The 23,276-nt window shown below is 39.6% G+C and overlaps 3 protein-coding genes across 4 annotated transcripts; 1 reads left to right on the plus strand and 2 right to left on the minus strand.

Moving 5' to 3' along the window:
- Positions 1-3,592: 3,592 nt before the first annotated feature.
- Positions 3,593-4,297, minus strand: LOC147305037 (general transcription factor II-I repeat domain-containing protein 2A-like). Its single transcript, XM_086277922.1, has one exon. The coding sequence runs from the start codon at positions 4,295-4,297 to the stop codon at positions 3,593-3,595; it is 705 nt and encodes a 234-aa protein (XP_086134048.1).
- A 1,621-nt stretch (positions 4,298-5,918) lies between these two features.
- Positions 5,919-23,122, minus strand: ppih (peptidylprolyl isomerase H (cyclophilin H)). Its single transcript, XM_086279006.1, has 9 exons — positions 22,909-23,122; positions 13,343-13,407; positions 13,192-13,215; positions 8,856-8,900; positions 7,678-7,720; positions 7,300-7,392; positions 7,043-7,130; positions 6,922-6,962; positions 5,919-6,315 (listed from the first exon to the last, which is right to left on the minus strand). The coding sequence occupies exons 1-9, from the start codon at positions 22,972-22,974 to the stop codon at positions 6,247-6,249; spliced, it is 534 nt and encodes a 177-aa protein (XP_086135132.1). The 5' UTR covers positions 22,975-23,122; the 3' UTR covers positions 5,919-6,246.
- LOC147305039 (uncharacterized) lies at positions 14,331-21,222 on the plus strand. 2 transcript variants are annotated; one of them, XM_086279003.1, is made up of 2 exons: positions 14,331-14,533; positions 18,048-21,222. In XM_086279003.1, the coding sequence occupies exon 2, from the start codon at positions 18,086-18,088 to the stop codon at positions 19,181-19,183; it is 1,098 nt and encodes a 365-aa protein (XP_086135129.1). In that variant the 5' UTR covers positions 14,331-14,533; positions 18,048-18,085; the 3' UTR covers positions 19,184-21,222. The 2 variants fall into 2 exon arrangements, with proteins under 2 accessions (XP_086135129.1, XP_086135128.1); XM_086279002.1 differs by lacking the exon at positions 14,331-14,533 and adding an exon at positions 15,375-15,512 and having other exon boundaries at positions 18,048-21,221.
- Positions 23,123-23,276: the final 154 nt, after the last annotated feature.

A 23,276-nucleotide genomic window follows, 5' to 3' on the forward strand; every position in this document is an offset into this window, starting at 1 on the left:
TATTGATTTCAAATAACATACCATTTGATTTCAACATATTTTTGTTACACTTGCAGTGGTGTTATTTTGTTATGATCCTGTTCATTTTAAATATAAATATAAATCATCTAAATAGAAATGGAAAACTAGAAAAATTAAAAATATAGCTTTACTAATCTGAAAGTTATTTGTCATTGGATCCATCATTCCCACAGTGGAAACACATTTTTTCATATTATGTTCAATTCAGTAGTTAAAAGTATAAAATTTAATAATGTCTATTTTTAGTTTACTTTGTTAATAAACACATTTTTTAGTATTTTAGAAACTAACATCATACATATCCAAATATGAAGCAATGTTTTAACTGCCATTTACATACAGACCTGTGGCCAACTTTATAAACCATTTTGAATTTTTTCCAGCTGAGGCGTTCAAAATAGATATACAGGGAGTGCAGAATTATTAGGCAAGTTGTATTTTTGAGGAATAATGTTATTATTGAACAACAACCATGTTCTCAATGAACCCAAAAAACTCATTAATATCAAAGCTGAATGTTTTTGGAAGTAGTTTTTAGTTTGTTTTTACTTTTAGCTATTTTAGGGGGATATCTGTGTGTGCAGGTGACTATTACTGTGCATAATTATTAGGCAACTTAACAAAAAACAAATATATACCCATTTCAATTATTTATTTTTACCAGTGAAACCAATATAACATCTCCACATTCACAAATATACATTTCTGACATTCAAAAACAAAACAAAAACAAATCAGCGACCAATATAGCCACCTTTCTTTGCAAGGACACTCAAAAGCCTGCCATCCATGGATTCTGTCAGTGTTTTGATCTGTTCACCATCAACATTGCGTGCAGCAGCAACCACAGCCTCCCAGACACTGTTCAGAGAGGTGTACTGTTTTCCCTCCTTGTAAATCTCACATTTGATGATGGACCACAGGTTCTCAATGGGGTCCAGATCAGGTGAACAAGGTGGCCATGTCATTAGTTTTTCTTCTTTTATACCCTTTCTTGCCAGCCACGCTGTGGAGTACTTGGACACGTGTGATGGAGCATTGTCCTGCATGAAAATCATGTTTTTCTTGAAGGATGCAGACTTCTTCCTGTACCACTGCTTGAAGAAGGTGTCTTCCAGGAACTGGCAGTAGGACTGGGAGTTGAGCTTGACTCCATCCTCAACCCGAAAAGGCCCCACAAGCTCATCTTTGATGATACCAGCCCAAACCAGTACTCCACCTCCACCTTGCTGGTGTCTGAGTCAGACTGGAGCTCTCTGCCCTTTACCAATCCAGCCACGGGCCCATCCATCTGGCCCATCAAGACTCACTCTCATTTCATCAGTCCATAAAACCTTAGAAAAACCAGTCTTGAGATATTTCTTGGCCCAGTCTTGACGTTTCAGCTTGTGTGTCTTGTTCAGTGGTGGTCGTCTTTCAGCCTTTCTTACCTTGGCCATGTCTCTGAGTATTGCACACCTTGTGCTTTTGGGCACTCCAGTGATGTTGCAGCTCTGAAATATGGCCAAACTGGTGGCAAGTGGCATCTTGGCAGCTGCACGCTTGACTTTTCTCAGTTCATGGGCAGTTATTTTGTGCCTTGGTTTTTCCACGCGCTTCTTGCGACCCTGTTGACTATTTTGAATGAAACGCTTGATTGTTCGATGATCACGCTTCAGAAGCTTTGCAATTTTGAGACTGCTGCATCCCTCTGCAAGATATCTCACTATTTTTGACTATTTATGGCACCAAAACCAATGCCACTTTCAGCCTGTCAAGTCCTTCTTTTGACCCATTTTGCCAAAGGAAAGGACGTTGCCTAATAATTATGCACACCTGATATAGGGTGTTGATGTCATTAGACCACACCCCTTCTCATTACAGAGATGCACATCACCTAATATGCTTAATTGGTAGTAGGCTTTCGAGCCTATACAGCTTGGAGTAAGACAACATGCATGAAGAGGATGATGTGGACAAAATACTCATTTGCCTAATAATTCTGCACTCCCTGTACTTTTGATTGTCACAGTGTTATTTGGGCAGCTGCCTGCCTAATATAACATAACATCACCACAATATTTTACATTAAATGAGGAAATGTATCTTTGTTTCCTCAGCTAAGACTGCTTGGCTGCTGTAGCTTGTGTTTATGTTGAGAGTGACATCTGATTTAAAAGCAAGAAGCAAAAGCCACTGAGCACCATCAGGCAGCACAGAGGCAATGCTACAAATTTAAGGAACGAAGGTCAATTCTTTGTGTGTGTACATGCACAGAGCACATGTGCACACGGTTGTGCAGATTAACTCACAGATGTATATGACAACTCACGTTTGTGGCATTGACATTGTTTTCCAATCTTAAATGTAATACATACATTTCCATCATTGGCCATAATTCTTGCAAGGAAGGGACTCAAAGGTCACAAGTTATTAAATCAAATTAATTAAACACACCATTAAAAGAAGTTCACTATTCACTCCTTAACACATTGAAAATAGTGACATCAAGGGAAAAACATGCAGTGCAGCACTATCAGATGCCAGTGACGGTTGGGCTCAGTGATGAATCAGGTGAGCTGGATTCATGGCTGAATCAAGACATAGGTTCCCCTGCTGTGGTCAGTGAGGGAAAAACAGTGGCGAAAAAAAAACGACGTTTCAAATGTGAAGTTCATATTAATACAGGTTTTGTTTCTAGGCAATTGTGCAGATGCAGGCTCTGGGCGGAGCCAGGAGTTTAACAGATTTAACATAATAACTACACTGATTTCATTTCCTAACACAGGATGACAAGACTGGGGCAACGATACTCGAGAGGAGAATTTCTGATACTTTCTGAGATATGATGTCACTAACCTTTTCTTTTAATTTCTAGCTCCAGGTGAATTGACACATGGGAGTGTGTCAAAAAGGGGGAAGATGAGTTTTAACATCAAACAATGGTTTTATGAATATTCTATGACTTTATTTGTGTGTTTAATAATTTAGGTATGGTAAAACTTAAGCTTGTAATGACCCAAAAGTTCCCAGACTTTTTTAGAGAACCAGTGAGAAGTTTAAAGCATGATTTGCATGTTTAAGCATTAATGATTGAAATAAACGGAATAGCGTTTAGAGCAGGGGTATTAAACTAAAATTTGAGGAGGTCCAGTTGGAGAAAATCTTCTCAAGCAGAGGTCCGGGACATCATAATGTCTAACTTACGTTATGATTGTGATAGAGAAGCAACCTTTTTTTTTAATTTTTATTTATATCTGAACGTATGAACAATAGACTGTCAAATCAATGAAAATACAAGTTAAAACATTTCAACAAAATTTATTGTTAACACTGAAACACACAGTAGGCCTACATTAGAAATAGGGCTGCTGTTTAAAATGAATTAGAGAAAATAAATAAAATGGCTAAATTGTGCATCTTAAAACAAAGTGCTTAATTTCAGAAAAAAAAAGTTTCCCTTTTTCTTTACATTTTACATCTCGACTAAACAGTCTCAATACATTTTCAACAGATAACATCAAAACATTTTAACAATTTTACAGTTTCTCTTTCTTTCCCCCTTATATTCCACGTCCCAACTTTCTGTTGTTCAGTGAGAGAACTGAGCTTTAGTTCGCTCTACTAGGATTTTAAATCTGGGCTGGAATGGTGTCAGGGCCATTCTCATACACATGTGTAGGTGCTCATTGGTGATCCTGGAACGATATTTAGTTTTTATTATGTTCATTGTGGAGAAAGCTGCCTCACAGCTGTATGTGGAGCCAAACATGGTCAAGATGTACAGGGCTACTTTCCTCAGATTTGGGAAAGCTGTCTCAGAGACCAATTGGGGCCAGAAAGTGGCAGGTTCAGTTCTTCCAAACTGCTCTTTCAGGGCCACATCTGCTTGGAGATCAATTAGTTGCATTTGAAGAGGCCCAGCATTTGCCCACTTGAAGTGCTGTGTGACTTCCTTTGAGAACCCTCTGACATCAGTGATGGCAAATGGGTTCTTTATGAACATGGTGAGCTGCTGTCCAAAGCTGAAGCTATCAAAACGTTTGCTGAAGTTTTCAATCAGCTTATCAACAAAGTCAACAAAAGAGGACACATCTCTCTGTCCCTGAGCCTGTTCCTTCACTGTTGGGAAGTGTGCATAGTCTCCTTGCAGGTCTTCTTTGAACACTTCAAGTTTCCTCTGAAAGCAGTGGACAGCTGTCATCAGTTCACAAATTGAATTGTCCTTGCCCTGCAGCTTCAAATTCAGTTCATTCAGGTGTGAAGTGATATCAACCAAAAAGGCCACAATATCCATGTTTTTCCCATCATTTAAAAAGAGAGAAAAGTTTGTTGCTTTTTGACTTTCCAGCTCTTCCAAGAAAGCTGCTACTTCACTTCTGATGGACCAAAATCGCTCCAATGCCCTGCCTTTGCTAAGCCATCTCACATTGTTGTGAAGCAGAAGATCATCAGCGTGTGCATCAACTTCTCTGAGAAATTCCCTGAGCATGCGATGCTGACAAGAAGAAGATGCCCTGAGAAAATTAATCATTTTCATCATTGTTTTCATCACCTCAGCATACTCGTCTGACAGGGTGGAGCATAACACTGACTGATGAATAATGCAATGATAAGAGATTAGCTCGGGATTGTCCTCTTTCATTCTTGCTACAGCTCCTTTCTCTCTCCCCATCATAGCAGGGGCTCCATCTGTGGTTATTGAAACCACTTGGTTTGGCTCTATTCCTCGCTTTGTTAACATTTCCTTAATGGCCAGGTAAATATCCTCTCCTCTTGTAGTGCTGTGAAGGGAAGTTACACCTAGCAGGTCTTCACAGAACTCTTTCTTATCATTGTTGAAGAACCTTACATAAACTAACAGCTGAGCATTGTCAGACACATCAGTGGACTCATCTACAGCCAAGCCTACACATGGTGTCTTATGAATAGCTTCTTCCAGCTGGGATAGCACATCCTGAGCTAATAATTCACTTCTCTTTGTGGCTGTTGATGCTGACATAGGTATTTGCTTTATTTTGTCATGAAGCTCTTCTTTTTGTTTACCCTCAAGTAATGTTTCTGCTACTGCACTCATGCACTCTTTGACAACACCTGCAAAGGGCTTTTTGTGTTGACCTAAAATCCAAGCAACTCTGAGGGAACATTCATGAGCACGTTGTTGGGCGGTGAAAGAACTGGTTAAGATCCTTGTGGACTGATCATATTGGGCTCTGAGACTGCTAATTTTCTGGGACCTGAGTTCAGACTTGGGTGGGTATGATTGTTCAAAAGCTTTGTGCTTTGTCTCATAGTGGCGTTTGACATTGCCACTTTTAATCAGTGCCACGGTTTCTGAACATATGAGACACACTGGTTTGCTGCTTGCGGCCGGAAGAATGAACATATATGCGTCAGTCCATTCAGTCTTGAAAGTTCTATTTTCGGTGTCTACTTTTCTCTTTTTTGAAAGCGCCATAGTTGTTTTACCTCTTGTGACTCCCGCTCACGTCTTGTCTCACTGTATCGTTAATCGTCTCGCTTGTCATTCACCTCTCACCATGTCTTTCCTCTGTCTGTGTCTGCACTCAGCGTTGCGATCGCCTTGAATGCGCAGATGTGATTGGCTAAGTAGTGTCACGTGGGTGGCGTAACTCGCACACAATTGGTTAGTATGTTCCCTGGTCTAATACAGCATGTTCCCTGGTCTAATACAATGTAAGGTTACTGCTTAAAATTGAATCGCCCCGTCAAAATTAAATATAATTTAATATTTTGTTAACTATAGGTCCGGGTCCATATAGGATGGCGACTGGGTCCGGACTCGGACCCCGGTCCGCCTGTTAGTGACCCCTGTTCTAGACTATATCCAATGGTCAGTATTGCAACATTTGACACCCTTTGACACTTAATGAAATCCTTTTGAATAATTTGATATAAAAAAAAATCTGCAGCATTTATAAAAATGTACAGAAATTTATTGATTGGAAATAACACAAAGTATGACCACCATCCAATTCTTTGTTCAATTAAAAAAAGAAAAAAGGTACACAAACAGTCTTAATTTGGACTTGACAGAACAACAGCAATGAAGCAATGAATTTAAAACAAATGCAGTCTGAAACCAAATAAATACATCAATGTCCACTACTGGTCATTGTAGGAATCAGTGTGTTAATGTTTTCTGAAGAGTAACAAGTCACAATTAAGACATTAAAAGTATACAGAGGCTGTGTAATGTTGGCATGGTGTTTAGCACGTGTCGGTTCACATCTCTCCACACTGTGCAATGACGATGGGGAGTTTAGGCTTGTTGTTGGGCCCTGTTGGGACATTCTGTAGGAAGAAAGTGACACACGTTTAGAACAAAAATGCCACTCTAAAGCTGTAATCTAAGCACGACATCCAACTACGGTGATTTATATGGACTTGTACGAGTTACAGGTTTAATTATTTGTTACATAAACATTACGTTATAAAAGATTAAACTGTAGGTGTTAGTATTAGGCTGGATACCTGCTTTAAAAAAAGGTCTTGAAGCCTTAAACATCACAGATGTAAAGTGATGAGTGTTTACAAAAGTCAACATTTTATTGGGTTGTGTTCATTTATTTCCCAAAGAAAGGCATTTCAAAATTAATTTTATGTAAGAATTTATTCATTTTACTATTATTATTTGAGCATTTTGGCTCTATTAGATAGCACAACAGAAAACAGACAGGAACGTGCAGAAAGAGAGCGGAAGAATTGTGAGAATTTCTTAAATTTAAATGGTAATACTACATTTTAGCTTAAATTTTTTTCATGGCTATTCTCCCCCTTTGAAGTTTTTTAGCTTAGTGTACAATGTCTCTGTCAATTTACTCCTACCAAAAGAACCACAAATACAAATCTGTCCGTTTAAACAAATATGGTAGATTTATAGGGAAGATAAGTTCTTACCTCAATTTTTCTCATGACCAGCAAGCCATCAACCAGTTTTCCTGTAATAATTACAAGTAAGACAATTCAACTCTGACACAGACAATACAGTAAAAAAATGCAATACTGTTGATTTACTCACCAAACACAACATGTTTCCCATCTAGCCAGTCACATTTAGTGCAGGTAATGAAAAACTGACATCCATTTGTTCCTGGACCACTGTTTGCCTGTAATATGATACAATATTAAAACAGACACATTTTGGTTAGGGTGATTTACCTGAAGTGTATCCGTGGAGATTAAGCCATCCAGTAGGAGTTTAACCCAATCAACTGGTAACATTTTCAATCACTATACTGCAAGATAAAATGTAAGTAGATTTATCAAAACACGTACCATTGAAAGAAGACCGGCAGCAGAATGCTTTATTCTGAAGTTTTCATCTGCAAATGGACCTCTATAGATGCTGCAGATACCTGTTCCATCACCCTGCACAAAAGATTAATAGTACATACAGTAGTAAGTAGGGGCTCATAAAGAGAGCAATAGATTAGGAAATTTTAAATGTGTTGTAATATGCTGCATAACCACCAGAGGGGGAAACACCAATGTGGTATAAATCTGCTCAGTTCAAGTCAATAGTTACCATGGCAAGATTTAATCAACAAATTCTCAAATTCACAAAGCGTTTGTGCAAATCTTCCAGACACAGTCAAAAGACAACCATTAAACTATGGATATTTGTGTTGTCAATCCAGTCTTCCATGTACTTACATTTACAAAGTCTCCTCCCTGTATCATGAAGTCTTTGATCACCCTGCCAATGACCAATGGAAAAAGAAAATATCAATTCTGCTAAAGAAAACCTCACAAAAGTTAACAAATATATGAAAAGTATTACAGTCTAACTGTAATAGACAGCAGATTACAAATGTATGCTGTCAAAGGAGCTTGCAAAGAAAAGCGTCTGGACTACTTTAAGTTGCTTGAAGACGTTTCACCTCTCATCCGAGAAGCTTCTTCAGTTCTAAGGTCAAATGGTGGAGAGTCCCAGATATAAACCTAGTGGGAGTGTCCCCCCACAGAGGGACAAAAGGACCCCCTGATGATCCTCTAATCGCCTGAGCCAAGGTGTGAAACTGGGTGTGGGTCCCAATCAGCCAGAGTTTCGGGTGTGTTCATTGTGAAACCTGGCCCCACCTTATCATGCGAATTCCTGAGGTCAGATGGCCCAGGATGTGAGTGGGCGTTAAGGCGTCTGGGAAGGGATCTCAAAACTGGATTATAGATGGCAGAGAGTTGGTGTCGTAAACCCCCGCCTCTGTTCAAAGATGGTCGCTCACAGTGGACATAGATGGCTTCTTTCACTCCTCTTTCAAACCATCTGTCCTCTCTGTCCAAAATGTGAACATTGGCATCCTCGAAAGAGTGACCTTTATCCTTAAGATGCAGATGGACTGCTGAGTCTTGTCCTGTGGAGGTGGCTCTTCTGTGTTGTGCCATGCGCTTGTGAAGTGGCTGTTTGGTCTCTCCAATGTAGAGGTCTGAGCATTCCTCGCTGCACTGTACAGCATACACCACATTGTTAAGTTTGTGTTTTGGCGTTTTGTCTTTCGGGTGAACCAGTTTTTGTCTGAGCGTGTTGCTGTTCTCTGCAAGCTCCTTTGACTACGATGACCTGGATGACTGAGAACCTTCACAGACACAAATGTATGCTCTTTTCCATTTTCGAAGAGGCAGTGTAGCATTGCAAAAGTTTTCTAAATGACACTATGAATCACATAACAGATGTGCTAGTCTTGTCATCATAGACCCTTCGTTAACACGGTACATTTCTTCTGTAACTATAGCGCAGAATATCATCTCAGCTTTGCTGCTGTAGTGTACACACTTCATAAGTCAAACACCAGAGTTTAATGTAAGCTACAGAAGTCAAGCTGCCATGTGAGTACCTGTGGAATGTGCAACCTTTGTAGCCAATAGGAACGCCATCTTTCCTAAAAAGACAGGAGTCAGTGAGAAAAGAAAATGAAGTAAGCAGTAAAATACTTTAATGTACAAACTGTGTCAACTGTCTCCTTGAAACGAAGTAGATTTGTCTATGTTTGTGATTCAGATTTTCACAGTAAATGGGCCAGCATGAAATATAGTACATCTGGAAAGTATTCACAGCACTTTCTCTTGTTCCACATTTTCTTATGATACAGCCCTATTTCAAATATTATTCTTGGAAATTCATTTAAAAAACAAAACAAAAGTATTCGCAGCCTTTGTCATAACACTCAAAACTGTTATGGCAAACCAGGAGACTAATCAGGTTTGAAGGAAAGACGAATGCAGCATTGTACAGAGTCATCCTTGATGATAACCTGTTTCAACAGAACAGCAACCCAAAGTACAAAGCTAACATATCTCAACCCCTCATTAGGCTAGCTATCTTAACTGTCCATAGACAGGAGTGATTTCCTAACTTTTCCTCACCGGCCGCTAGCTACCTTATGGTTGTCTATCCTGAACCCGAGACTTCATCACTGATCGAGCATCATACCACTTACTTTTCAGTAAGGCGGGGGTTTTTTTTGTACAGTTTAGCACACCAGCTAACTGATTGCCTTTGTTGTAAACATCCCAGCAATCAAAGATATGCACTTTTTTCCCCCTCACACCAGAGGAAGCAGAGAAACTAGGGCTCTACTCTTCGTTTGTGGCAACAAATTTTCAATTACGGACACACACACCAGGTCTCAGACCACCAGATCACATTATGAAGGGAAGAAATTGCCCCAGGCCACCAGGGCGGCAAAGCAGTTACTCATGTAACATGGGGCTTCTTCCCTGGATTTTGAGGGCACAGAGAAGCATGGCTTACTTTCACTTCCTATGATAAGTCGGAGCCCACCTCCATCCACGGCTGGCTACGGGCTCCTCCAGGAGTTCCACATTTTCATTGTGAATGAAAGGGCCTACAAAGTGGCGGCTTTAGCGGTAAGAGCACTGAAAATTACCTCCATGTTAGCTGCTTACCAAGCAGAGGTCTATGTGAGGCCAATGCGACTAGGACTGACTAATGTGTGGGAAGAGATCACTGTGATCACAGACATTTATCTTTGCATACAACGCTGCACAATCCAAGCCACATTTCAGGACTGTTCTGGGTTCCATAAGGCATAGATGTGAGACGGGGAAGCAGGAGGATGAGGTCTCAATCTCCATCTTCCCAGAAAACTGAGCCGACACCACCTCCGACCCCATGAGGGATGTGAGATGGGCAAATGAACTGAATCATTTCTTCAACAGATTTGACTCAGCCATGAGGCAGTCTGCAACATCGGCTGCAGACTCACCCACCCCCACTGCTGCTGTTCCACCTCAGACACTTCACACCTCCTCTATTCACCCTGCTCACTCCCCCCCACCCCCAACAACAGCATCCAATACACACTCAACACAAGGCTCCAGCCTGTCTCTCTCAACCACCCAGGTTAGGAGGGAACTGAGGAGGATTAATGGCAAGAAGGCAGCGGGTCCAGATGGCATCAGCTCGAGGGTCGTCAGGTCCTGCGCGGACCAACTGTGTGGGGTGATGGAGCACCTCTTCAACCTGAGCCTGAGGTTGGGAAGAGTCCCACAGCTCTGGAAAACCTCCTGTGTTGTACCAGTGCCAAAGACTTCACGCCCCAAGGACCTCAACAGCTACAGGCCGGTGGCTCTGACATCCCACCTGATGAAGACCCTGGAGCGGTTGGTCCTGGCTCAGCTTCGGCGCCTAATAAGCTCATCACTGGACCCACTTCAGTTTGCCTACCAGCCTGGCATTGGAGCGGATGATGCCGTCATTCACCTCCTACATCGTTCCCTCGCTCACCTGGAGACCGCTGGAAGCACTGTGAGAATCATGTTCTTTGATTTCTCCAGTGCCTTCAACACCATTCTTCCCTCGGTTCTAAAGGACAAGCTGGTGAACTCTGGAGTGAACCATCACCTCACTACCTGGATCCTGGACTACCTCACCGACCGACCACAGTATGTGAGGACTCAGGGCTGTGTGTCGGACAGGGTCGTCTGCAGTACGGGGGCCCCACAGGGAACGGTTCTGGCTCCGTTCCTCTTCACCATCTACACTGCAGACTTCTCCCACAATTCCACCCAGTGCTTCCTGCAGAAGTTCTCTGATGACTCTGCAATAGTCGGCCTCATCACTGATGGGGACGACAAGGAGTACAGAGGTCTGACCCAAGACTTTGTGGACTGGTGCCAGCTGAACTACCTCCAGATCAACGCCAGTAAAACCAAGGAACTGGTGGTAGACTTCCGCAGGCACAAGCATTCTCCACTGCAACCACTGAACATCCAAGGTATGGACATTGAGGCTGTGGACAGCTACAGGTACCTTGGTGTTCATCTGAACAATAGACTGGACTGGACTCATAACTCAGACGCCCTCTACAGGAAAGGGCAGAGCAGGTTGTACCTGCTGCGGAGACTCAGGTCGTTTGGAGTGGAGGGCCCACTCCTGAAGAAATTCTATGACTCTGTTGTGGCTTCTGCTATCTTTTATGGCGTGGTCTGCTGGGGCGGCAGCATCTCTGCTGGGGACAGGAAGAGACTGAACAGGGTGATCCGAAGGGCCAGCTCTGTTCTAGGATGCCCTCTGGACCCAGTGGAGGTGGTGAGTGACAGGAGAACGGCGGCTAAGCTGTCATCCCTGATGGACAACATCTCCCACCCCATGCAGCAGACTGTGACAGCACTGAGCAGCTCCTTCAGTGGGAGACTGCGGCACCCACGGTGTGGGACGGAGAGATTTCGCAGGTCTTTCCTCCCCACTGCTGTCAGACTCCATAATAAAGACTTTAACTGATCAAGCACACACATCCATACATATGCAATAATACTAAGTGCAATAATCCTTTCTGTCATCGTTGTATTTTTACTCAGTTGTATATAGTATTTGTATTTGTATTCTATTTTTATCTTATTGTATATTTATTTTATTTTATTCTACTGTATATAGTATTTTATTTTATTCTATTCTGTACAGTTGTGTACTGTATTTATTCTTATTGTATTCTAATTTTTGCCTCATAACTTTTGCACTGTCCACTTCCTGCTGTGACAAAACAAATTTCCCACGTGTGGGACTAATAAAGGTTATCTTATCTTATCTTATCTTATGACAGACCTTTGCTCAGGCAGTCACCCAGCTTCCCACTCAGTTCAAGATCCCAAAACAAGGGCTGGTAAGCCACAACTCAGACAGCAGTTCCACCGGGACAACCCGCATAGCAGGTAAGTCAGCAAAACGACCAAAACAGGCGCAGCTGGATGACATCATCAACATGCGCTATTGCGGTAGAGCGTATAGTCAAAATCTCTATCGTTGGCCAAATTTATATCGTTTCTATCGTATATCGTTTATATCGCCCACCCCTAGTTACAATCACCAGCCAATCAAGATTAGTGGAATGAGATAAATGCTCATCTCAGGGAGGCACATCCCATTGTGAGACATCTCACCCATGCTATTCTGGGAACTGGGGTTATGCAAGTAACCCAAAGTTTTCTGCAGCAGGAAACACTGCATCAAAGCACAGGACACACCTCAGTTCTGATAATGTTGATATGCGCTTTTTTCTTCCTTCAGTCACCAGATACTTACTCCTTCTCTAGTACACTTACCACGCAGGCACACATTTCAGCCCGAAAATACAGTGGAATTTGTAAAATGCAAACCAATGAGCACCCCAAAGAGTTAATTCTGTTCATCTTGATGTAGCAATGTCAGTGGGAGAAGCGTTTCTCAATTTGCATATTAATGATCAAGAAACTGACCTCATAGCCCATTGTTCATTCAGTGGGCTAGTTTCAGTCATTGTGCAAAGGTACTGTTTATATGGTTGGGGAAACCTGCAGTCAGCTTAGACTGAAGAAGTCACTTGAATGAGTGACGAAACATTTCTCCCACTGAAAAAGTTACGTCTAGATGAACAGAATCAGCTTTTTGGGATTTACTTAAACGGATGATTGAGCATGCATCAAGGCAAACGAATGAGCGGTTCAGTTCGCAAAACCTTTGCTTTTCTCTTAAGAATATTATGCTCATTATTAAGACAATAGTATTTCTTATGTGATTACTCGATAATTGATGGAGTACTTGATCACTAAAATAATCAATAACTGCGGCTGCTAACAAGTGCTTTCAAGAAGAGCATGTAAATGTTATGTCAATAACTGTACAGATTGGTGATGTGGTATTTGCAAATATGCATCCACCACACATTGCCTTACCTGAACTCTCCAGTACAGAACTGCCTGTAAGAGATTATGAAACTGTTAAAGTTTGATTTCTGTTAACACATACTGTATATCAAACAACAACAAAGAAGATTATATCATATAAGGCTGTGAGCAGTCTGTGATTGTGTGACTTGTTCTCTACCGGAAGTTCTCAGCTGTCTTTGGAACCACATCAGCAAAGAGCTCAAACTTCATCCGTCCAACATCCTGTCAAACAGTAAAGCAAAGTTAACAATAATTGATCAACAGAATTATCAAAGTTCTCGCAAACTTTTTTTTAAAAACAAAAACAAGATAATAAGTTTGATGGGGTGGTCCCAATTGTCATGAATACACAACAAAATGTCAGTGCTTGGGAGGAAAAGAAGAGCAGACACATGGACAAATTTCAACTTTTATACTGAATATTTTAGTCAACCTGAATCAAGTTTATAATTAGTCTACTAAAATCTTATGACATTTAGGCAACAAAAGCCAGACAAAAACAAAGAATTTAGATGTTTAATTTAATGACTTAAACTAAATAATGTTTTAGTCAAAAGAATATACAAAACTACATCTAAATTTCATGTCAAAATCAACACTGCAGTAAAGAAAACTACTGGTTAACCAACCAAAGGGTAACCACACAAAAGAAAATACCTCGCGGAGATTTGGCACCAGAACACAGAAACAGGTTATTCTTGTCTAAATGATAATGTACACTCACTAACACCCTTTCAGAGGGAGCTGAAGTTACACTTTCTACTTCTGGTTTTTAATTTGTGTCGACTTCGCTGAACACTTTACATATTCGGCGAAGTTGAACATAACTACTGTTGTTTAAACAACACAAGCTCTGCTGTGTCTCAGTTTTGATGTCATGCAGGTGTGACAACAGAAATAATGAGATGCTACAATCTTGATGCAAAACGTCACTGGACTATAAATTATCTTAGCCTTGTATTTACATATATACATGTAAATGAGTGTGGCCATCTCTCCGCCCAGTTCTCTGATACTGTTGAATTCATGTAAGTGGCCCACTGTTACAACAATGTGTGCAAGTCTGTGTGAGAGAACAGTCTAACATTTGGAGTACAAGGAGCGGTTTGTCCTCATGACATCACTGCACAACTCGTCCTCCACTCCATGTGGACAAACCACAGTGGCCTCTAGATGTCCTGTGCTTGCCAGATAAAAGAGATAAAACAGTATGCTTAAGGTTTCCAGACAAAGAAATGAAATCAGAAATTGTGTTGATAAAGAACAAACAAGCACAGCACATTTTATCTGGTAAGGGTTTTCCCTTGTTGGAGTCTGGTTTCCCCTGACGTTTTGTACCCAACAATAGGTAAGACAGCTTTTAACTTTCTTTCTTAACAGTGGACTACTTTTGTTGTCATCCTATTACTAGGGTATCAACTTTCCAAGATTATTTCCATTTCAAGGGATTTATGCTACTTGGAAAAACCAGGTCTCAAGTGCACCGACTTAGACATAAGGCCAAGGCTTTAACTAACAAACAATGTTGAAATTTTCCAATCCACAGCGAGCAAATTCACCACACCTATATTAACTGATCAGGAGGAGTAAAAGAAAATAATAACAATACCAAAACTGAGAATAAAACCACACAGCAAACTAATCAAGCCAAACCCGAGGCTACAGTGTTGACATAGTCCACATATCAACTTTGCAACAGGAATAATCACCAGTCTATTGTGGTCAAAGACAGACGAGTTGACATTTCTGTGAACCGGCCATTCACTGGATCTTGAGTCCCAAGAAACGAGTGTAACTTGATATACATGAGGTGTAGGCAAACAAAATAATTTAAAGGGAGTAGTTTCAAACACACATTGTGAGCATTCACTGGTTGTCGTGGCTGCAGGACATGCAAAATGATGCACCAGGAAGACAGACGAGTTGACATTTCTGTGAACCGGCCATTCACTGGATCTTGAGTCCCAAGAAACGAGTGTAACTTGATATACATGAGGTGTAGGCAAACAAAATAATTTAAAGGGAGTAGTTTCAAACACACATTGTGAGCATTCACTGGTTGCCGTGGCTGCAGGACATGCAAATTGATGCACCAGGAAGTCGTCACTTCCATGATACATGTGGGAGGGAAAACAAGCCGAGTTCTTGGAAAAAAGAAATAGAAGGTGTGCCTCATCAGGTGTGTGCATCAACAATGGGGAAACAGGATCATGAAGAGTTGCCTACCTGCTCATAACAGTCAGGTCAGAAGCAGGACTTACATTACTAAACAAGAGTTATCCACCTCTGCTGAAGCTTACGGGACTAATACAACACAGCATAAAAAGGTAAATTCAGAGCCATTTATTATTTCGTTCTCATGACAAACACAGGATTCTTCAATGGCAGAACATGATTTAAATCTAAAGGAACATAAAGTTTATGTGTGTGCTGTATTGTGCAGAAGTGATTCTGCGGTGGCAAACTGATTGGTCAGTTTGAATACAACACTTTAGCATGTCTTAAAATTACAATAAAAGGAGTTTACCATACCAAAATAACAACTGATGCTTATTTTCATTAGCGATTTCCCACTTTCTTAGGTATGTAGGTACATACAAGATAAGCAGACTGGTCATGTTAATCAATGAGGCCCTTACAATTTTTTCTGGGATGCACATCAAGTACTGTGAGAGAAACTGAGAATTTTTGCATTTGTTCATTTTTAACACTGCTTGGTATCTCGTTTCCTCTTTTAATCTAATATTTTAATATTAATAATTTACCAGTGCATCAAACGGATACACCCCAATTTATTTTCAGGGTGTATGGTTTGTAATCATCTCAGTCTTAGCGACCTGTAAGCAGGGTAACACAGCTTTTAAGCTACGACTACACCAAATTTGATAATGATACATATCTATAGTACTACATGAATGCATTTTGCCAGTCCACTGTGACCCCTTAACTGTTCAGACTTTACAAGTGCGGTGCATACTGTAATTATCAGGAGAACGTTTTCTAAAATGAAATTGAATGTAAACAAGAAAAGACATTTTATAACTTGCAGGAGAAAATTATCTTTATAGTTTAATGAACTTGAGATTCATACAATGTATATGTATTCCCTTTGGTGGAGTCTTAAAGCAGACCTCTAAAATACCCTCTTCATATAATGATCAAAGTTTAGAAATACAACGATAATCTGAATAGGGGCAGGAGCAAAGGTATTCAATAAAATAGATCTGCAACAATTTACTCAGTAACTCAATTATAAAATATCCTGAAGGCAATATTTTTTAATATGTTTTACAATTAATTATTAACATCTACACCAGGAGATCATCTGTAGCAGGAAAGATTGCAGCTACTGATTATTCTATCTATTATTCCTTCAATTAACCCTTTCATGCATAGTGGTCACTACAGTGGACAGCTACTCAAAGGCTGTTTTATTGTGTTTGTGTCAGTGTTGATGGTATACTTGCACATAAACTACTACATTGGATACTGATATGTCACTCCATACCTTGCCACCCACTGGTTGTTTAATATTACTATAGATGCATGGCATGTTTCATTGTAATTATCGTTATTTAACCCTGTCATGCATGAATCAGGATTTTTTTCTCAAGTATTTTTATTCATCTTTTCAAACTTGGTGTGTGTCTGTGTTTTTGTGCATGTGTGCACATTAACCTATGTTTCAGCGATCTAATGAATATGCATGACTGCAATGAAGATAAACAAGTTTATCGACATTCTCAGAACTGAGGCGTGCCCTGTGCTTCAATGCAACTCTTCCTCCTGTACAAAACTGAAGTTTTGATGCTATAGATGTTAATAATTAACAATAATATTTCAGTGTCCAACCTAGCAGCACTGGGTCAGTGGCTCAGTGTGTTACATATTTATATTAATATAATCCAGAAAAATAATCCTACTAAAACCGTGAAATAAATATGATCCAACTCCACGCCCTTTAGACTCACACTGGTTGTTGCAGGTATTGCTGCCATATAATGTAGAACAGCGGCCAAAAGCCTTCAGCGAGCTTCCTGGTTTAAAGATTATATCAAACTAACTTTACAGTTCATCTCCGTATTTTATGTTCTGTAGCTCTACTGTAGATTTTAACTGAAGAAAGCAGCAGACGGGAGTGGCGAAGTTCGCTTTTATTCATGTTGAAACTTGTTTATCGAGTGGTTTCAGAAAAGAGTCCCACCAGCTTTTTCCTAGTAAAGGTGTAATGGTGATTACAGGAACAAGCGCTGCTGTTTTGCAAGGCAGAACAATGTTTTCTTTCATTCCACGTGAGCTCACCGTCTCGCTAACGACCGCAACTCTTTGCGTTAAACTATGACAGCATTGTCATCATTTCTGCTGTTGTGCTATCTAGGGGCAACATGGGCTTAAGACAGTATGCTTGCTGGTTAGTAAAAGGCAGACATCACAGCTCCCCCTACCAAATACCAAGTGTGTGGTTTAGGTTGTGATAAATAAGTAAAAATACAATGGCATGAAAAAAAAAATGTTTTTCCTTTTTTGTTAACTACCATGTTATTTTATTTTTATATTTATCTTTTATTATATTTTCTCCCCGTTTCTGTTAAATCAAATCAAAGTAGTGTTTTTTTCTCTTGTGAATATTTACTATTGTTCATTAATAAAGGCATAAGTACTTCTTATCAGATGACTTGATTAATTGATAGAATACTCAATAACTACAACAATCAATAGCTGTAGCCCTAGAACAAAAGCCCTAGAAGAGTCAGAAAATAGGTGGTTTCTCACCTTGCACTCACAGCTAAAAGCTCTTTTGTGGTTTTTTTCTCCCGTATAAGCTTTCATCATGTCTATACAATTTCTGCTGTCTTTCACAGAATTTCCTGGAACATCTGAACACTGCAGTCCAAGTCAAATGCTGCCAGAGTTGCCATCTTTGTTTGACACAAGCCACACTTTCAGAATGATGGCCATTATACATGAATGGGAGGGCATGTCTGCCAGTCACACAGACAACACTGGAAAGTATGTTTCACTTTTAATTTCCAAAGCAGGCCTGGAAACAGTGATCTTTTATTTATGGTGTCAAAAACGGTACACCATCTTTATGAGTGCGTGCAGCCTGTCCATCATACTGGCTGACTGGCTGATGACCATTTTAATGGCAGCTGTGTGGTTACTGGGTCCTGTCCACTCATTTACACCCTGCCTCATTTTGACTAATGCCTCAGCAACATATGCAGCATTACCACTGCCCATGATATGCCTGAGTTTAATGGACTACCTTTTAAGAGACAAAGCTCTTAGCAACGGCAGAGCCTTCTTAAAAACCCTCGGAAATATACTCCTGACACTTCTCGTGTGGCTGCTAGCTTTTATGTGCTCTTTTAGCCATGCTGATGCTAAACTGATGGATATGAGTTGCGGCAAAAGGATGAAGAAAGCTCTGGTGTGTGAAGTGCAGGAGTCAAAACTGGTGATCAACTTCATTGCTGGGATTTTCACTGCAATCCTTTTAGCACTGCTACCATTTTGCTCACATATTCCCCAGTGGGTAAGAGATGCTGACAAGTTCTGTGAAGCAGTGGAAGAACAAGAGAAGGTGGGGAACAACTTGCTACTCACTTCAACCCTCTGCCCAGAGACAAAAGGTGATGAAAAGAGTTACCTGACACATACAATCCACCATCGACCGCCTCTCTGGATCAGTCTAATACTGGGCTTTGCCACATTCTGGATGCCTTTTCTTGCTGTGTCTCTGGCCTGTTTGGTTTTTGGCCTTGGAGTACCTGCATACATCTCTGTTAACCTGTTGTGGCTGGAATGCACCAACAGTTTACTGCTGGGTGTGCTATTCTGGGTAAAGAGCAAGACTCTAGGGCCACACACCAATTTACCAGAAAATCTGTGCTCATGGCACATTTACTGGCATATAAGCACAGAAATGCAACCCGAGCTGATGGTTCCTGAGCTCAACCCATCAAAAGAGAAGAGAAATACTTACAATGTGTAAGAAAAAACCTGAAAGTAACAGACATCATAAGCCTAGATGGAAAGTCAAACTCATTGTATAACGTGGGCCACATACAGCAGACTTTGATGCTAAGTGCATCGAATCCCTATGCATGGGACAAGTTTTTCTATATGATAAAGAAATATTGCTGTAGTAAATAAAAGAAATCTGTCAACACAGCTGGACTTAAAGTGTAAGAAATGTATAACATTACAGAAAGGTTTTGGCAGCTCATTGGTCAGACTGTCCTGTAATTATAAACAGAGTTTATGTTAATTCAAAGAAAATGTCATTTTTACCCCCGTCTAGGTTTTTGATAATGTTTGTATATGTAAGCATCATTCTGTCTTTAAACACACTGACTGAAAAAGCTTTGAATAGCAAACTTTGTAGGGGTCTAGAATGAGGTCCTATTAACAATCTATTCAAATCTGACTTATATCCATCAAGCTATTCAAGGTCAGCTTAATGTTTTATTGGTCAAAAATTGCCAAACAGACTTATAACTTAGAAACTATGACTGTTAAAGTTGTAATGTGTATTGCAAACATATACAAACAACAAAAAAGGTTAAAACTAACTCACATTTGACCTCTGACATCATCTTTAAGGTAAATAGATTCATCTGAAGGTCAAAGTGCTAAAGGCCGTTTTAAAATATCTTACAGCCACTGTTTGCACTGCCAGCATAAGCGATATAGGTTACCAGAAGTTTATATTATATTTACTATACTATGTTTTAAAGCAAGTACTTTAAGAATTAAAAAAAAAAAGAAGAAAAAAATAAATAATATATTACACAAAATACAATACTATTCTAATAAAAGTAAATACTGCTCAGAGTGTGAGCTGCCTTGGTGACGGTTTCCACGCTGAGTGCTTCTTGGTTTATTGGGGCTTTTTTTGGTTTTTGTATTTGGATTTTTTTTTTGTTTCTTTTTTATTTTATGTAACCGTAGCCCCTTCGTAATAGTTGTTGTAATTGTAAAAAAATTTTTCTTCTTTATCTATTAGTAAATTGGTGTAGTATGAATGGCAATTCACCCCTGGTCTACACTACAAGAAACGTGATGTGATGAGCCACTAAGAAAGTTTCACCTGTGTCAATGCTGCAGGAAATGTCTACTCTACTCTAAGTTACACACCTGATGCTATGACTGAATGATTGATTCTAATTTATTCCTTCTTCTGTTAGAATCAGGTAACATCATAAAATTTTATTTTACAATACCTTCTTTTTCCCTCTTACCACTCCTGCTGCTTGACTGTTTTGTACAAATCAAAAAGGTACAAAGTTTCTTCTGGATGTTCATGAACATCATTAAATATGATCAGCAGCTACAATGGATGTAATCTTTTTTCTATCATATGTTATTTCCAAGTTGGAGAATAAACTTAAACTTGACTTAAAACTAAGCTTTTAATCCGACACTGACGCCATCTGCTGACGAAGCTGAGATAACACAACTGAACGCACTGCAACACCAACACTGACCTCACAGTGGCATTTTGTAATTGGCTGTAACTAAAATGCATCTTTTCTTTACTTAACCATATCATAATAATAAGGCTGTTTATTATAAGTAAAGGGGTCTTATGAAGACTTTTTTCTTTTGTTGTAATTATTTTAGATGACAGATGTGTCCTAAAAACTACAATATGCTGGTACACGTAGTTCAAACTTCATACCACCACCATTCTATGTAAAAACAGTCGCTACTAGCACTACTGACATTCTCCTTTCTTAGGCTAACATATTTTTCTCTCAAAGTCTTAAGCAAACCTAAATATGGAACAATCTTCAACTAGAAAATTCAGGAAAATGAATTAAAAAAAGAGGACTTAACTAACATGTTAACATAATATGGTACTTAGAGTCTGTATATTATTTTAATGCTTTCAAAGGCAAGTTATGATAATAGCGGTTCATTTTTAATGTTAAAGGGAACTTCTGTCACTTTCATTAAAAAAAGAAAAAAGAAAATATGACTAATCAATGCGAGAGTCTGAGACAATGAACCATCATTAATCAAAATGAAAAATTAAAGATAAACATAGAAAATAATTCTTGGTCTCTCTGTTTTAAATAGCTTTTGTCTTTTTATCTTTTCTCTAATTTCTTTTTACATTGTTCCTGCTTCATTATGCAACTGGGGGCGGTGTCTTTAAAGGAGCTCATGGGATCAAATTTCCACCTATTAGTTATTAAGGGGCAAGCTCATAAAGCACCACAGAAAAAAGCTAAAAATAATATTGACTTTCAGGACTATTTACTTCTTTTTAAAACTCTAAAAATATATTAAATAAATCTGTCTAAAAATACATTAATACATAATGTAAGCTTGAATGGCAATGCCAATAACACTTGATGCAGAAAGAAGTAAAATACATATTAATTTATAAATACTTGTATTTCAGTACACACACTCGCATACATATATAAACTTTGCACAAACAATATTTGTGATTGGTCAATTACTTCTTTGTTGTAATGATTTTTTTGGCACTAAATCTTAAACTGTCAGAAATCCTGTTTATTTGCCCTTAAATGGTGCCACATCTATAAGGAAAATGCTTTTGTGGGTTGAGCAGCAGGTAGAGTATGTCTTCTTTTTCAATGCCAAACAGCTTATTCTGCTATTGATTCTAGTTTTGATTCTCAGGTAAAGGAGGTCCTGGCACTCAGGTGCCATGGGCAAATGATTAGAAGCACCCATAAGCAAGAACAGTGATCAGATGTTGTCTTTTCCAAGCATGCTGTGCTTGACTGCTCTAGATATGGCAACTTCAAGATGGCGTTCTGCAAAACAAGCAATACTTAGTGTGAGCAATACCGAGTGAGCCCTAGCCCCCTACCATCTCCAAGTTGAAGGCCAAGATCCGTATAATGGGGGATGACAGAGACGGTGGCGAAGTGTGCGTCTGAGGGCAACAAGACCACACGAAGACCGTTTCCTTACCTGTCACCATAACAGTATGTGACCACCATGAGGTGGAGGTGCCAGGTTGGTGTGGCTGTATGGGTCTTCCACATGCTACTGAGGCTGCTGTTTGTTCAATGAATAAATTGTTAAATTGCCAGGATGTATTGATTCTTCAGATTTTAATCATCCAATCTGATAAATGACACTAAATAAAAGTGAAACGCAAATAAGATATTTGGCATTGGAAAAGATTTTAATGGGCACAACCCACATACAAAATTCTCCTTCTCAAATCACAAATGTGGTACCATTTAAGTGAAAATAAATAGGCCAAGAAGCATTGTTACAGGATAATCCCCAAGTTTACATACACACCAAGTCTATACATGTGTGCGTGTGAGAGACACATCTAAAGTTTTCAAAAAGTCATTTTTCCAAATGCAGCTTTTTCCACGGTGTCAATAGAGGAATAACAGTCACATAACAAATTTATCGTACCATACTGATATGCATTTAGTTGCGAGGGTTATTCTTTTGAACAACATCGGGATATCTTCGATTTGAAGTCAACGTGCTTTCTCTGTCCGCGTCAACATTAGTTCAACAAACTCACCCGTATATAATGAAAAGGATTATAAATGTTTTGCCTCCCTTATTGTATATAATGTACATCAGGTGTGTATGTTTTACAACAAGGTCGTTTAACAGGGTTTAACCAGACTATGAACTTTATTGTTGCCACTGATGTGACGCGGTAACGTTGCCCGGTTAGCTTCAAAGTGTCTTTATGATGCTACTCACCTGCCCTCCAATGGTAATGTCGAAGAACACAACCGGGTTGTTGGGGTTTGAGGCTTGAATCGACATTGTCGTGATTTACCCGCTTTCTGAGACAACAAAATGCAACGTTTGGCTATTTACACAGCAATCATTTGAACCACGATCTGCGCTGTCGGAACTACGGCGTCTCGCGAGAGACGTGCTACAGATCCCTTCTGCGGACAAAAGACTTTCGTCACCAAAAGCGCGATTGTACGGAAATAAATGATAATGGCGACATGCCTACTGATAGCAGCGTAACAAATGAACAGTTTATTTTAAAAAAATAAATAAAAAAAGGCTGAATTTGTCTTTACTTCTACCTAAAAAACTGTCAACGAAATTACTGC

This window comes from Aulonocara sp. 'chitande type north' Nkhata Bay, linkage group LG20 (genome assembly GCF_057382095.1).
Source record: "Aulonocara sp. 'chitande type north' Nkhata Bay isolate Kocher_YH1m ecotype deep benthic linkage group LG20, A_spYH_male_GT1.1, whole genome shotgun sequence".
In the NCBI taxonomy this organism is placed as follows: domain Eukaryota; kingdom Metazoa; phylum Chordata; class Actinopteri; order Cichliformes; family Cichlidae; genus Aulonocara; species Aulonocara sp. 'chitande type north' Nkhata Bay.

Excerpts from the sequence above, each read along its gene's own strand:
- LOC147305037 (XM_086277922.1), bottom strand. The coding sequence starts at position 4,297 with ATGGATATTGTGGCCTTTTTGGTTGATATCACTTCACACCTGAATGAA.
- LOC147305039 (XM_086279003.1), top strand. The coding sequence starts at position 18,086 with ATGCTGCCAGAGTTGCCATCTTTGTTTGACACAAGCCACACTTTCAGA.
- ppih (XM_086279006.1), bottom strand. The coding sequence starts at position 22,974 with ATGTCGATTCAAGCCTCAAACCCCAACAACCCGGTTGTGTTCTTCGAC. Across the intron at positions 13,216-13,342 it reads AAGACAGCTGAGAACTTCCG|GCAGTTCTGTACTGGAGAGT; the intron begins GTAGAGAACAAG and ends AATCTCTTACAG. Across the intron at positions 8,901-13,191 it reads TTCTGTACTGGAGAGTTCAG|GAAAGATGGCGTTCCTATTG; the intron begins GTAAGGCAATGT and ends CTGTCTTTTTAG.